Below are 13,974 nucleotides of genomic sequence, written 5' to 3' on the forward strand. Positions count from 1 at the left end.
CTTAAGTTATACTTTTCAACAAAATGTCCACTACTCAGTATCTGTAACTTTGTACCTATTGCTGAAAAATACTACATTACATTGAAATATTAGAAACATTACGGAAATGTTCTTTCATTAAAAACTTAAAATGAATTAACTTCTGGGAAGACAAAAGTAAACGCATCTGAAAATGTTTTAATACCTCTTGCTCTTCTTGCTATCAGGAAACACTGAAGCCAAAGAAAAGTAGACATTGAAGCCAATTCTAACAAAACAATTTGTCTATTTACCTGGTGCCATAAAAAATAACCCATGAGTAACTGTGTAGAAAAGTTAAGAGCGAGGGTGAGTGATGAGTGCAATAGGGGCAGAAAAAGCACTAAAACTTTTAACTGAGACAGAAGAGAATTCTTATCAATGTGATCTATTAGACACTATGAATGTAATAATATACCACATAAAATGTAGTGGAATGTTCCATAGTAAGTCAAAAGGAAACAAGAAATCACAAAATAATGTATGGACTGATTACCTGAACTTTTACTCAGCTCTGCTGAAAATATAGCAGATGGTGATCTGTTCTCTTTTTCTGTACCAGAAGGAAGTTTTTTCTCAGCTTCTTTCACAAGAACTTTGGGTTTAACTATACTGCCTATTTCTGTTTCAGTGGCCAAAGCAGAAACATCCGGAGACAGTAAGGGCACCTTTGAAGCATCAGACCTATCTTTGGAGATTTCATCTGGGACGTGGACTTTATCTTCACCTTTATGTTGTACCTTCTTGAAAAAAAGGTCTTGGGGTAATTCAGAGCAAGGCAATGACCCAACTCTATCCTGGACATTAGCAATCTCACTTTTGTGGGCTACTTCTAGATCAGTGTATTCCCTGGCTAACTTAGAAGAATCTGTTCTAGGACTGACAATTGTAGGGAACTCATCTATAATCTCAATTGGAGATGAATCTGAAAATGTTTCACTCTCTCTTATTTTTGCTTCCTTAGCAATAAATAAGCCATCATTTGAATAAACTGCAGTACTGAACTCCTCCATCTGCAAAGGAATTTTCTCCTTTTGGGTCAATGCTGAAACTTCAGAAGGTGATAAGGTATCTTTTGTGGTGTTTAAATTGGGCTGGAAAGATGCCAAATATGGCTTCCCCTCCTTAGGTGGTTGTGAAGCACTGATTTTTTCCTTATTTTCATGTTCTATCATTAACTCAGGTGAAGTTTCAATGAGGTTTTCTTTCACAAGTATCACAGCTTCATCTTGTTTTTGTGGAACTTCAGGTATTGAATCATCACTAAATAAGTCAACTGCTTCAGAATCAGGTGAAGAATCTTCAACTAGCTCAAAATTAGCAGGCACTGGCTGTGCAACTTTTGCTATTTCTGAATAATTAGAGAAATCTGGAGTTGGTTCGGTAGAGAGCTTTGTTTCTTTAATTAAATCACATGCAATGGATATATAAGGAGCTTCTGTTTCTTGAACAGCTACAATAATACTTTCAGGCTCTAGAATTCCTTCCTTTGTTCCTGATGCTTTTTTTAGTGATACATTCATGGCCTCTTCATACGGTGGTGGATTTTCAGGCTCAAGTTTCATGCTTTCGTAACTAACTGAAAGAGGAGCTTCTGATGGTGCTGAACTGGGCTGCACTGCGGACGCGCCAGCACCGGGAACTACAGAACTTAGTGGCGCTTCCATAACAATGTCAGGCAACACTGGCGAAGGAGTCGCTTCGGATTCTTCAAACGATGGGCAAAGCTGTGCCACAGGGTACAGTGACTCCTGCAAAGCTTCTGATGTCTGAACCAAGTCCATTTTTGTTTCAAAAGCAATCTTTGTACCTGCAGCTTCATTCAATTCACTTTCACATGCTTCCTGGACTAAATCTGGGGTTAGACCTTCAGGCATGTTTGCCACTACTTCCTCTGTCACCTTTGATAAATTATTGGTTGTGACATAATCTGTCTGAGAATTCGGTGTTGCTACAAGGAAAGGGTTTGATGATTTGGTGCTAGTATTCTTCTCTGTTACAATTTGGGCCTTTTTTTCTTCAATTTTTTTCTCGTCCGTCTTATTTTCTGAAGTATGATCTTCCAACAATGGAAAAATATTTGTTGAAATGCTTTCAGTTGCTATTGGGTTAAAGGGAGTACGTGTGACGTATGCTCCTGAACCATCTTTAACAGCTTCTGGTGTACTGGGAAAGGAGGTATCATCATTACTGCTTTCACTATCTCTTTCTTGGTTGCTTTGCTTAATGCTATCTGCAAAACATTTCTTATCCACTTTACTTTCCAACTTGCTGTCTATATTACCTGCAGTAGCCAACATATCACTATCTTGCTTATAAATATCTTTTACTTCCCATACTCGCTCAAATGGTTTGAAGTCTGCATATTCCTCCCTCATAGGAGCTCCTGCTGTAACTCCCTTTTCATTAAAACTATCCTTTGATTTTTCTGGAGACGTAACTTTGTTCTCTTCTTTAATCAATTTAGTAACGGCTACAGGGGACTCTGGCTGACTACGAAGGATGTTATCACTAACTACATCCTCCTGTTCATCTTTCTTCCTCACAAGGATTTCTTCCTTAGCGTTTGCTACTGTTATGGCAGATCCTGCTTTTGGAGAGCCACTGAACGACGGCGATCCCATTGCCGAGTATTCCAGTTCTGAAAATGCTGTTAAATCTCTGTCTACAAAAGGATTTTTTGCCTTCTCTGAAAACCCTTTAGAAGCTTCTTCAAGTGTTCCTTTGGTGGGTAATACTGCTGGTAAATTACCAAGGTATTCATGTTCTTTAAAAGAAGCAACTGAGAGAGGAGATAGAGAAGGAAGAGAAGCAGCAGTTTCAAGCAGGACAGATGGGAAATCCTCTTGGCCAGTGGAAACAGTGTTACCTGGCTGCTCCTTCAAGTCCAGAATTTTCTCTGTGACCATGGACAGAAAGGAAAGTTAGAGAGTGCCAGTGTTCTCAGAGTTAATGCAAGTTTTATGGCAGACTCAAAATAGTTTTAGTAAAGACTTACTGTTAACTAAGACTAAAAGTCAATAACATTTAATTAATAAATAACAAGTAGACTTGAATCATTGCTAAAAATTTAAAGCTAGTCTCAATAAAATGTGTGTATGACTACAGAGGCAATTACTGTATATGCTATGCAAGGACATAAATCAAGTCTTTGAGAAAAAACTCAAGTATAATCACTGAAAAGGTTACTTTTAACTAGTTTTAGAGGAAGGGGGCTTGAGAAGAGTTTGACTGACACTATAGAAAAGAAAGGGCACTGGATAAATTAAATACAACAGAGTGACATTCATGGACATGAAAGCCTTTCAGCTATAAGCAAGTCCACTTTATTTGGAGAAATGAAATGGTCAGTATGTAAATGTAAATCCAGGGTCCAAGAATTCCTTACATATATCCAATTATTAATCAAGTTCTGCCCATTTCTCCCTTGGACATAGCATATATAATGCAATTTCAATTTTTTCAGTAGACAAACATTCTTGGAACCATGCTAATTTTTAGTAAATTCAAACTACTCTGTACAAAGTTAACAATACTAGAGAGTATAAAGTTAAGAGTACACAGAAGATAAAAGGCTAGCAGAAAGAACTTGCCTGCAGAGGAGCGTATCACAGGCTCAGATGCAGCAGGAAGAGCAAAAAGTGTCTCATCTGAAAAACAAATAGAATATAACCTCAGCAGAAATAAAGACAGAGCTGAAAGGAGACGAAAGAGGAGCAAGCAAGAGTTCAGTTTGTAATGAGTTAACACCAAACTTTATCTACAGAGAAAAAGCCAAGACAGGAAGGAAAACGTAGTACCATAAGAAGTACCGTTAATTCAGATTAAATTATCATACATATTATAAAGTTGATTAAATGATGTCCATAGAGCCTATTTTTCAGGAGGCAATAACATGTTTATGTAAAAGAAACGTCATGAACCAAAATGGCTTTAAGATACTTAGTCTTGTCTTTTAACGTACCTCATCCAGTTTTTACTCACATTTTCAGTTAAATTATCTTGTCCTAATCAAGCCAAATATTTTAAAGATGCATTTAAATAAAATTAATAACTACACTGGCTTAATCTGTTTTTAGCATATGTTCAATTCAGAAGAATACTTACAGAGAATCACGCATTTCCTTATTCCTGATTGTCTATCTTTAAAAAGAAAGACTCTACCGGTCTTGTACACTATTATCTGAAAACATTAGTCCTACACAGCAATGTCCAAATTACAAATAAAATACTAATTATCTTTAGGAAGAGCATTATTATGATCCGTATTGTTTTGTTTAAAAGTAACACTATGGTCTACTCGTTATCCTAAGTACTCTACATGCAAGAACTCATTTTACTCCTTAGAGCCCTACTGCTACAAGTGTTGTTAATTGTCCCCTATTTTATATATATATATATATTTAAAAAAAACAACCAAGTGACAGAAGTTAAGTAACTCACTCAATACACAACTAGTGAAACTAAGACAATTCAACTCCAGAACCCATTTTCTTAATCACTATATACAATACGTTACGGACTGAATGTTTGTGTCCTCCCATATTCGTATGTTGAAGCCCTAACCTCCAACATAATGGTAACTGGAAACAGGGCCTTTGGGCCGCCCGGTGGCTCAGGCGGTTATAGCTCCATAATCCTAACGCTGAAGGCTGCTGGTTCGATTCCCACATGGGCCAGTGGGCTCTCAACCACAAGGTTGCCAGTTCAATTCCTCGAGTCCTGCAAGGGATGGTGGGCAGTGCCCCCTGCAACTAAGATTGAACACAGCACCTTGAGCTGAGCTGCTGCTGAGCTCCCGGATGGCCCAGTTGGTTGGAGCGAGTCCTCTCAACCACAAGGTTGCCAGTTTGACTCCCGCAAGGGATGGTGGGCTGTGCCCCCTGCAACTAGCAATAGCAACTGGACCTGGAGCTGAGCTGTGCCCTCCACAACTAAGATTGAAAGGACAACTTGACTTGGAAAAAAGTCCTGGGAGTACACACTGTTCCCCAATAAAGTCCTGTTCCCCTTCCCCAATAAAATCTTAAAAAAAAAAAAAAAAAAAAGAAAGAAAAAAGAAAAGAAACAGGCCCTTTGGGAGGTACTTAGGGTTACACAGGTCATGAGGGTGGGGCCATGGTAGGATAGGATCAGTGCCCTTAAAAGAAGACACACCACAGAGCTTTGCTCGTGCCTGTGTGACAACACCCTTCTCACTCTCCCTCTGCTGGCCCATTCTGCTGTCAGCGTGCGCCACACACACACACACACACAGGTCAGGTGAGCATAGAGTGAGATGGCAGCCACCTATAAGCCAAGAGAAGAGGCCTCAGAATGAAACCTACTTAGCAGGCACCTTGATCTTGGACTCCCCAGCCTGTAGAACTGTGAGAAATAAATTTCTGTTGTTGTTTAACCCACCCAATCCTTGGTATTTTGGGATGGCAGCCTGAGTCAACTAATACACCATATATTGTTCTCCAATACTTGCACAATGTCATTTTATACCTGCAGTCGGGAAATCCTGAGCTAAAGATCTTCTGTGGTTTACACTAGAGAAAGGCTCTAAGAAAACATAATTTGAAATAGCCTGAGGGCTGACAGGAAGGTATTCCTTTAATGGACAGAACCTAACAAATTTGGACACTTTAAGCTAGATAAGGCTGAGCAATAGAAAAAGCAGAGATGTGGCTATCATGAACATGGGCTTGTCTTCCAAGACTATTCCCCTTGATGAACAGGAGAGTTCATTCAGTTCACGATGTCCTATATATTTTAGGTAAGTCCATACTTGGTATAATGTCATAAAGGATTCTTAGATGGGGTAGTGAGGGGAAATCCATGATATCAAAAGTCTCCAATAAACTAGAACAACAGGTTGGATAGACACTCATCCAAACCAGTAAGACATAATGCCTTATAAGATTTTATAAAATGTACACATATGTGTACACACTTCTTAAAGATGACAAAGCTTTTGTTTTGTGATCTTGGTTATTTTACATAGTTTCTCATTTGTAAAATGAGGGAATTTGAAAATTCCTTTCAGCTAAAATAATGAATGATAATTTTGTAAAAAACTAGGATTTGGGGGGTCAAAAAGCAGAACCAAATAATTACACAGCTGCTACATCTAAATAAAAGGTAGCAAAATTCTTAACACAGTTGTCTTTTTCATCTAGACTATATAGTTAAAAGCCACTAATTCAGAGGCCAGTCTACTTAGTAAGTGTTAAAACTAAACGAAAAACAAACTGCATCTAAACATGTGCCAATAAATTTAAATTATTTTTAAAAACTATATTCCTGGCACCTACCTAGCCAAGTGAGAGAGTTTATAAATTGGTATTTCAAATATTCACAAAATTTCAAAGAAGAAAAAAAAATCTTCACATTTTGGAAAATGAGATTTAATCCAAAATTAACCACAAAACAAGTACTGCATTTCTAAAAGCACTTAGAAAAAAGATCCAGAAGAGGTCCCTATCATTGGGCCTTCAAGAAAAACAGAGTTGCTCACTCCTACTAAAGCAATCATAGATCATTAATTTCTTGGTTTCAAATCCCAGATTCATCACTTAAAGCTGTGTAACCCTGAGAAAGCTATTACTTAAGCATTTCTATCCCTCATTTCCTCATTGGTAAAATAAGGATAGTAATAGTATCTACCTCAAAATATGAGCGAGGGGCATAAGAAAGAAAAACAATACCTTGCCCTAAGTCACAGAGCTAGGAAGCCAGAGCCAGGATTTAAACTCGTTTAACTTCCAAGTTCATGTGCTTTATCTTCCAAAGAATGTGTTTATGCATAAGTGCGACAGGTGTCAATTCTACTTTATCAGCTCCTCAAATTTGATCTCCTGAAACAAGATAAAGTGTTACCCAGCAAACACCCTTTTAATTATCTGAAATATTTGACTAATTGCTTCTTCTTCACAATATAGTAACATCTATAATAGAGACATTAATGCTAGCCAGGCACATTTCATTCAGATACTCTTGATATTATACTCACAACCATCCTATCAACAGGTACTACTGTTATCCTCATTTCACGGATGAGGAAACAAAAGGTATAAAAAGGCTAAATAATTTGCCCAGTGTCACAAAACTGAAAGTGATGGATCTGAGATTTGAATCCAGAGAGTTTACAAGTCCATACTCCTTCCTTTAACCGCTGTGGTACTCCCTCCCTTTCCTGACTTTACTATATAAATTTAGAATTTAAAAATGACTAATAAAATTAAAAATGTTCAAAGAAAATTTTGATCAACAATAGTTATTATCATAAGCTATCAAATTCTAAGGCTAGAACATCTAAAAATTGAAAAAAAATTACTAATTTTAGATTAGTCTTCCCTTTCCTGTAAAAGATCCTGACTTTTACAAGTGAATAAAACTATTCTATAATCAGGGATACTATAATAAGTAAAAAGCATAACATTCTGAATTACTGAGCTATGCTGTATGTACATTTACATAACATTATTGGGCTTATAAAAAAAGGTAAACAATCCCCCCTCTTTCTATGATCTACTCATAATGCCAAATTCTAATTACTGAATGAAATTAAAACTGTAATCATCAACCTCATTTATGCTTTTCTGAAAAGACAGCCAAAAAACATAATAAATATTAAGAGTTTAATTATACCAATACTAAGGAAAAACACAGTGGCATAGTTCAAAAAAAAAAATAGAAAAACACGTTTTTACTAAATAATAGGCAAAAGCGAAGCCAGAACTTTCCTATTAAGTCTCTCTACTGCCATCAAATTAACATTCCTAAAAGAACAATTCTTTATATTCTCTTGCTCAAAAACATTTAAAAGCTTCCAGTTATCCACTGAATTATACCTAAAATCTTAGATAAATAAGGCCCTGCGCCACATGGCCCCCACTTAACTGTCTAAACTTATCTCAACAGCTCCTCACAGGTCATTTCTGCTAATCACACGATTCCTCATAACAAAACCCATGCTTCCCCTTCCTGCATATCTATCTGAATGCTGACATTCAGTAACGCTCAAATTCACCATATTCAGCCTCACTTTCTTTGTAAAACATATTTGTCCCTATCTTATTTTTGTTAATCTTCCACCACATGTCCAGTTACCTAAACTCAGATAATTAAGTAACTTATTCAGTCACAAAGCTAATTAATGGCAAAGCTAGAAAACTATCATTTAACTTTTTCACTATAATCAAATATACATTTATTTCCTTATCACCCTCAATAAAATGAGCAGAAACACTAAGCTACTTATAATGACAATATGAAAGATGAGCACCATTCACAGACGTTTTCCATATGATCTATTCCTCACTGGGCCCTACTGCTGGAGTCATTTCCTTGCCTACACCTAGAATGTAAATTTCGGCTGCCACAGGGCCTCATACTTTGGATGTTATTCACTTCCATCACACAATGATCAGTTTCAAAATTAAAGTTCACTAAAGAGATTTCGTAAATCACTTTTTTAAAGAGTGTAAGTCATATGGCAGTTTTTAATTTATTATCAGTCAATTCAAAAAAATACATGCTATCACAAGCTCACCAATGTCCACACACTCTTATAACTGAGTATTTTCCCTGACATGTTCATTTTTAAAAAGCCATTTATTAACCACATGTGTAACTGGTCAGTAAAATCTTATCTGATTTATAAAACAAGGAACATAAACGGTATTTTAAAACCTCAGAGAAGAGGTTCTGCTTCTAGCTATGGAAGTAATTACATCAGCCTAACCCTTCCAACATAAACAACAATAAAACTGGGCAAAATATACGAAGCAAATGTCTTGAGACACTGGGCAACAGGCACTCCAGGAAGGGGTGTGATTCTGAGAAGAAGGAAGCACACCAGATGAGCCCCCGGGGTTTCTGCCTGAGGGCAGCTAACAACACAGGGAAGAACCCAAAAATACTGCACTCTTGCTGAGCTGAGGAGGCTGCTGAGTTATCCGGAATTTGTGGTGCACGGTAATATGCAAAGGAAAGCTGCACAGAAAAGGAGCTCCAGAAATCGGGATAAAAGGGGTTCCTTTTAAATATTTGGCTTTTCCCTTTAAATACACATAAGACTCAGCAAGGTCTAGCAGAGAAATCCGTAGTCGAGTTGTGAGCTGAATGGGTGTCCTGGAAGTCGGACTGAGCTAGAAGACCTGACCTACAAGTTTTGACCAGAGATCAAAAAGTGGCGAGATCTCACTGAACACCACAAGTATACAAGTGAAACCCCAGGAAAGGAACATCTTAACAGTGGAGCTACTCTAACCCTAAAGTAAGGGACACCTTAGACCAACAGTCAACAAAACATGGCTCCTGAGCCAAAGCTGTTTTGGAAGATGGCCCTGTCCATTCCTTTATGTATTGTCTACGGCTACTTTTGCATTATAAGGGCAAAGATGAGTAGTTAAGACAGAAACTGTATAAACCCACAAGCCTAAAATATTTACTACTTGACCCTTAATAAAAAAAGTCAACCGATCCCTGCTCTAGACCCACCCTAACATTAAAATCAGGCCTTGAAAAGATCAAGATGATTTTCCAGCAAATTAACTGCCTGACAGAACAAACACCACACCCACGACAACCAGTATAAAATTAAAAATTACTGGACATAAAAAGAAGCAAAAAATATGAACATAAATAAGAAAAAAACAGTCAATATAAACAAACAGAAATAATGTAGATTTTGGATTAGCAAACATTAAAATAAAAATTAAAATAGCTATTAAAATCTTCCTAAGTATGTACAGTAAAAGGTGGACATAATGAGTGAACAGAGAATCTTGGTAGAGAAATACAGACAAGAAACAAAGAACTAAGTAAGATTCTATAACTGAAAATTACATTAAATGAAAGAAAAATTCACTAGATGGGCTTAAGAGCCCAATGCGGAAGAAAGGATCAATAAGCTTCAAGAAAACAACAGAAAGAAAAAAACTACCCAAACTGAAGTACAGCAGGGGAAAACAGGCTGGGGGACAAAAAGAATGAACAGAGAACCTCAATGACCTGTGAGTTACAGAGCTGTTGGCCATGAGTTCAATGTTAATGAATCAACAATATATAGCATATAATGCGGCTTTAAAGAGAAACACACAGAAAACAAAGTTATGTATAGCTGAGTTAACAAAAATGCCACAACTAGAGAAGTTCTCAGAGGAAGGAACTAACCCTGTTACTTCCCTTAGGGGCAATAATTCAGTATTTGCTACTTTATTGTCTTCTGTGACTTTATAAAACATAACTACCATGTATAACAAAATTGACTGCATTCATCAAAAACATCCTTAAAAAACAAAGACAACAGAGATATTATCAGATAAACAAAATATGAAAACAAAAGCTCCAAGAATTATCACCAAGAGACCTGCACTACAAGAAATATTAAATAAAGTTCTTCAGAGTGAGAAAATATACCAGAGAGAAACCTGGATCTTCATGAAGGAATAAAGAATAGCAGAATGGTAAATATGTCTGAGTAGAAACAAAATATTCTGATTTCTTAATTTCTTTAAAAAAGAATTGAATTTTGAAGCTCAAATAATTATAATATACAATAATATTTGTAGAAGGAAACTGTATGACAAGGAAAGCACAAAGGATGGGAGGAATACATGGAAGCATAAAATAACGAAAAGCAGATGGGACAAAGAGAAAACAAAGACTTCAATGGCTCCAATTAAAATAAAAGGCAGAAGTTTTCAGACTAGATAAAAACCCTATGTGTCTTTTACAGGACACACTTTAAACATAAAAACACAGGTAGGTTGAAAGTAAAAAGCGTAAAAAAATATATCATCCAAGCACTTACCGTACAAAATCTGGAGTGTCTATATTAATGTTGAGCAAAGTAGATTCAAAGACAAGGAGTATTACCTTATCATCAGAGATAAAGTGGGGCATTTGATAATGATAAAGGAGTAAGCAGACATTACACTAAACAGACATAACAACACTAAAAGTGTGTGGGAAATACATGAAGCAAAAACTAAAGGGAGACAGACAAATCTGTAAATTTTATTTAAAATTTTTAACACTTAGCTCTCAGTTAATTGACAGACTGCACACACACACACACACACACACACACAATCAGTAAGACTAGATGATTTATACAACACTATCAATTAACTAAACTTGACTTTTATAGAGCACTACAAACAACAGAATAACATTCTTCTCAAGTACACATGGAACATCCACCAGAATAAACTATTTCCTGGTCTATAAAACAAATCTCAGTAAGTAAACATAGAGAGACTGAAATCAGTATGTGTTCTTTGACCACAAGAATTAAATTGAAATCAGTAAGACAAAAAATATCTGGAAAATCCCCCAAGTGTTTGGAAATTAAACTACAAAATTCTAAATAACCCATAGATCAAAGAATATATGAGAGGGGAAATTGAAAAATGTTAAATAAAATAATGGAAATTTGTGGAATATAGCTAAAGCAAACTGAGCAAGAAATTTATAGCTCTAAATGGTTTTAGAAGGGTTAAACACAAAGAGCTTACACCTTACGAAACCAGAAAAAGAAGAGCAAGTTAAACCAAAATAAGTAGAAGAAAATAAAGAATAAAAAGCAGAGCAGAAACCAATGTTATACAAAATAAGCAAACAACAGAGAAAAGTCAATGAAACCAAAAAAAGGCTCCTTGAAGAGATCAATAAAATTGATAACCCTCAAGTCGATCAAGAAAGAGATAAAAACAAGCATTGGAAATAAAAGAGGGACTGTCACTATAGATCCTAAAAATGTAAGAAAATATTATGAACAAGTTTATGTCAATAAATTAGACAACTTAGGTGAGTGGACAAATTCCTTGATGTCTATTCATCAAGATAAAATAGAAAAATTCCTTGAAAGGCATACATTTCCAAAAGTGACACAGGATAAATAGAAAATCTGAATAGCACTATATTACTTAAAGGAAGTATGCTTGTACTAATTTAAAACCATATCGCCACAAAGAAAACTCCAAGCTCACATGGCTTCACTAGTAAATTCTACAAAATCTAAGGATGCTTATACAAACTCTTTCAACACATAAAGGAAGAGCAAACACTTCCCAAAACATTTTCAGAACTTACGTATTAATACCAAAACCAGACAAGGACATCACAAAAAAGTCAATTTACAGAAAAATATCCGTTACATGTACATGCAAAAATTTTTAACAAAACATTAGCAAAGTGAATCCAGAAATTCATAAAAAGTATATTCATTACCCAAATGGGATTGAATTCCAAAAATACAAGATTGGTTGAACATTCAAAATCAAACAATGAAATTTACCATATTAACAGCCTGAAAACGAAAAATCGTATGATTGTCTCAATAGATGCCAAAGGCATCTGATAAAATTCAATATCAATTTCATAAAAATTCTCAGCAAACTAGAAATAGGAGGAAACTTTCTCAACCTAATGGTCTGGACATCTGGGAAAAATATGCAGCTAACATCATACGTAACAGTGAAAGATTAAACCTACTTCCTCAAGATGTAAAATAAAGCAAGGAATTTTTTTACATCTTTTATGTACTTGCCTTCTTACTACATTTATAGCAAAAAGATCAGAAAGGAAAAGTAAAACGATCTTAAGTTGCAGACAAGTTATAAAATCCTAACGGTTTGAAAAAAAAAAATCCTACTAAACCCTACTAGAGCTAGTAAGTGAATTTAGGAAGGATGCAGGATAGATATAAGAGGAATAGTATACAAAAATCATTGTATTTTCATATACTATCAACTAACAAGTGGAAAATAAAAGTTTTTAACTATTATCATTTACAGTAGCAACAAAAAACATAAAATGCTTAGAAATAAATTTATCAACGGAAATACAAAACCTCTACACTGAAAACTACAAAAAGCTGCTGAGAGAAATTGAAGACCTACGCATCACATATATCATGTTCATGGACTGGAAGGCTTTTTTTGTTATCAGGTTGGTTCTCAAGAGTTTCTTGTGTTTTTGCACATCTTGCAAGCAGAGGAATATGGGGCACTGGCTGCCTTTGTTTCTGACTATCTTTTCAAAGATGCTCATACAGTCTTGGAGACAGAGGCAGTGTCTTCCTCGTGGGCGAAAAGCCGGCCTGTGTATTATGTAGTATAAGATTCTGTGTCTCTAAGCCCAAGGTTGCTCTCCTGTAATTCAACCCAAGGCAAGTGCAAGTGTCACTTGGCCCTGCCCATGTTGCCCTATGGGAAATGGGGCTCAGGGGACCTATGTAAGAAAATGCTGAGATGCTGGCTAGTATCACTGCTGTGAGTAATGAAGTCCTTTATCTCTGAAACAGGCATGAATTGTGAACTTTGTACTTTCCCGGGTACAATACTCTGGTGATGCTGGGGCAGCAGCAGTGAGCCCCAGCTCCCAGTCAGGCGTGCGATCAGGAGGGTGAACAACTGATACTCCGCAGAGTATTCAGTGTGTTATTAACAGATGGTTCTGCCCAACTGGAGGCTAATGTAAGTGTTCTGAGCATGTTTAAGGTGGGCTAGGCTAAGCTATGAGGTTCGGTAGGTTATGTGTGGTAAATACGTTTTTGACTTAGGGTATTTTCAACTTACCATGGGTTTACAGGATGGAACCCCATCGTAAGTTAAGGACCACCTTTATACGTAAACAGAGACTTACATAGTCAACTGATTGTTGACAAAGATACCAAAACAATACAACACAGAAAGAAATTTCTTCCACAAAAAAAAATTTGCTGGGACAAAACAAATATACAAAAAAAATTCATGGATATGGATCTGTAACTCTCCCATAAACAAAAACTAATCCAAGATGAAACATAGATTTAAACATAATAGCTAAAACTATAAAGCTTCTAGACGAAAACACAGAATGTTTTCATACCTTACAGCAGGCAAAGGTGTCTCAGACAGCACACTGTAAGCACTAATAAAAAAATAAGATTCTTCAAAATCAGAAAATTATACTCATCAA

General features: G+C 36.1%; 1 protein-coding gene across 3 annotated transcripts in view; it reads right to left on the reverse strand.

The window, feature by feature from the left end:
* Positions 1-13,974, reverse strand: part of RTN4 (reticulon 4) — a 70,212-nt gene that overhangs the window by 46,303 nt on the left and 9,935 nt on the right. The window contains exons 2-3 of one of the 3 annotated variants that reach the window (XM_019719545.2): positions 3,612-3,668; positions 515-2,917 (exon numbers count right to left, since the gene is read on the reverse strand). The exons of 1 other annotated variant lie outside the window; for it this stretch is intronic. In XM_019719545.2, the coding sequence (XP_019575104.2) occupies positions 515-2,917; positions 3,612-3,668 (2,460 nt within the window). The remainder of the gene's footprint in view (positions 1-514; positions 2,918-3,611; positions 3,669-13,974) is intronic. One more of the 3 variants, XM_074331997.1, reaches the window with a different exon arrangement.

This window comes from Rhinolophus sinicus, linkage group LG05 (genome assembly GCF_036562045.2).
Source record: "Rhinolophus sinicus isolate RSC01 linkage group LG05, ASM3656204v1, whole genome shotgun sequence".
In the NCBI taxonomy this organism is placed as follows: domain Eukaryota; kingdom Metazoa; phylum Chordata; class Mammalia; order Chiroptera; family Rhinolophidae; genus Rhinolophus; species Rhinolophus sinicus.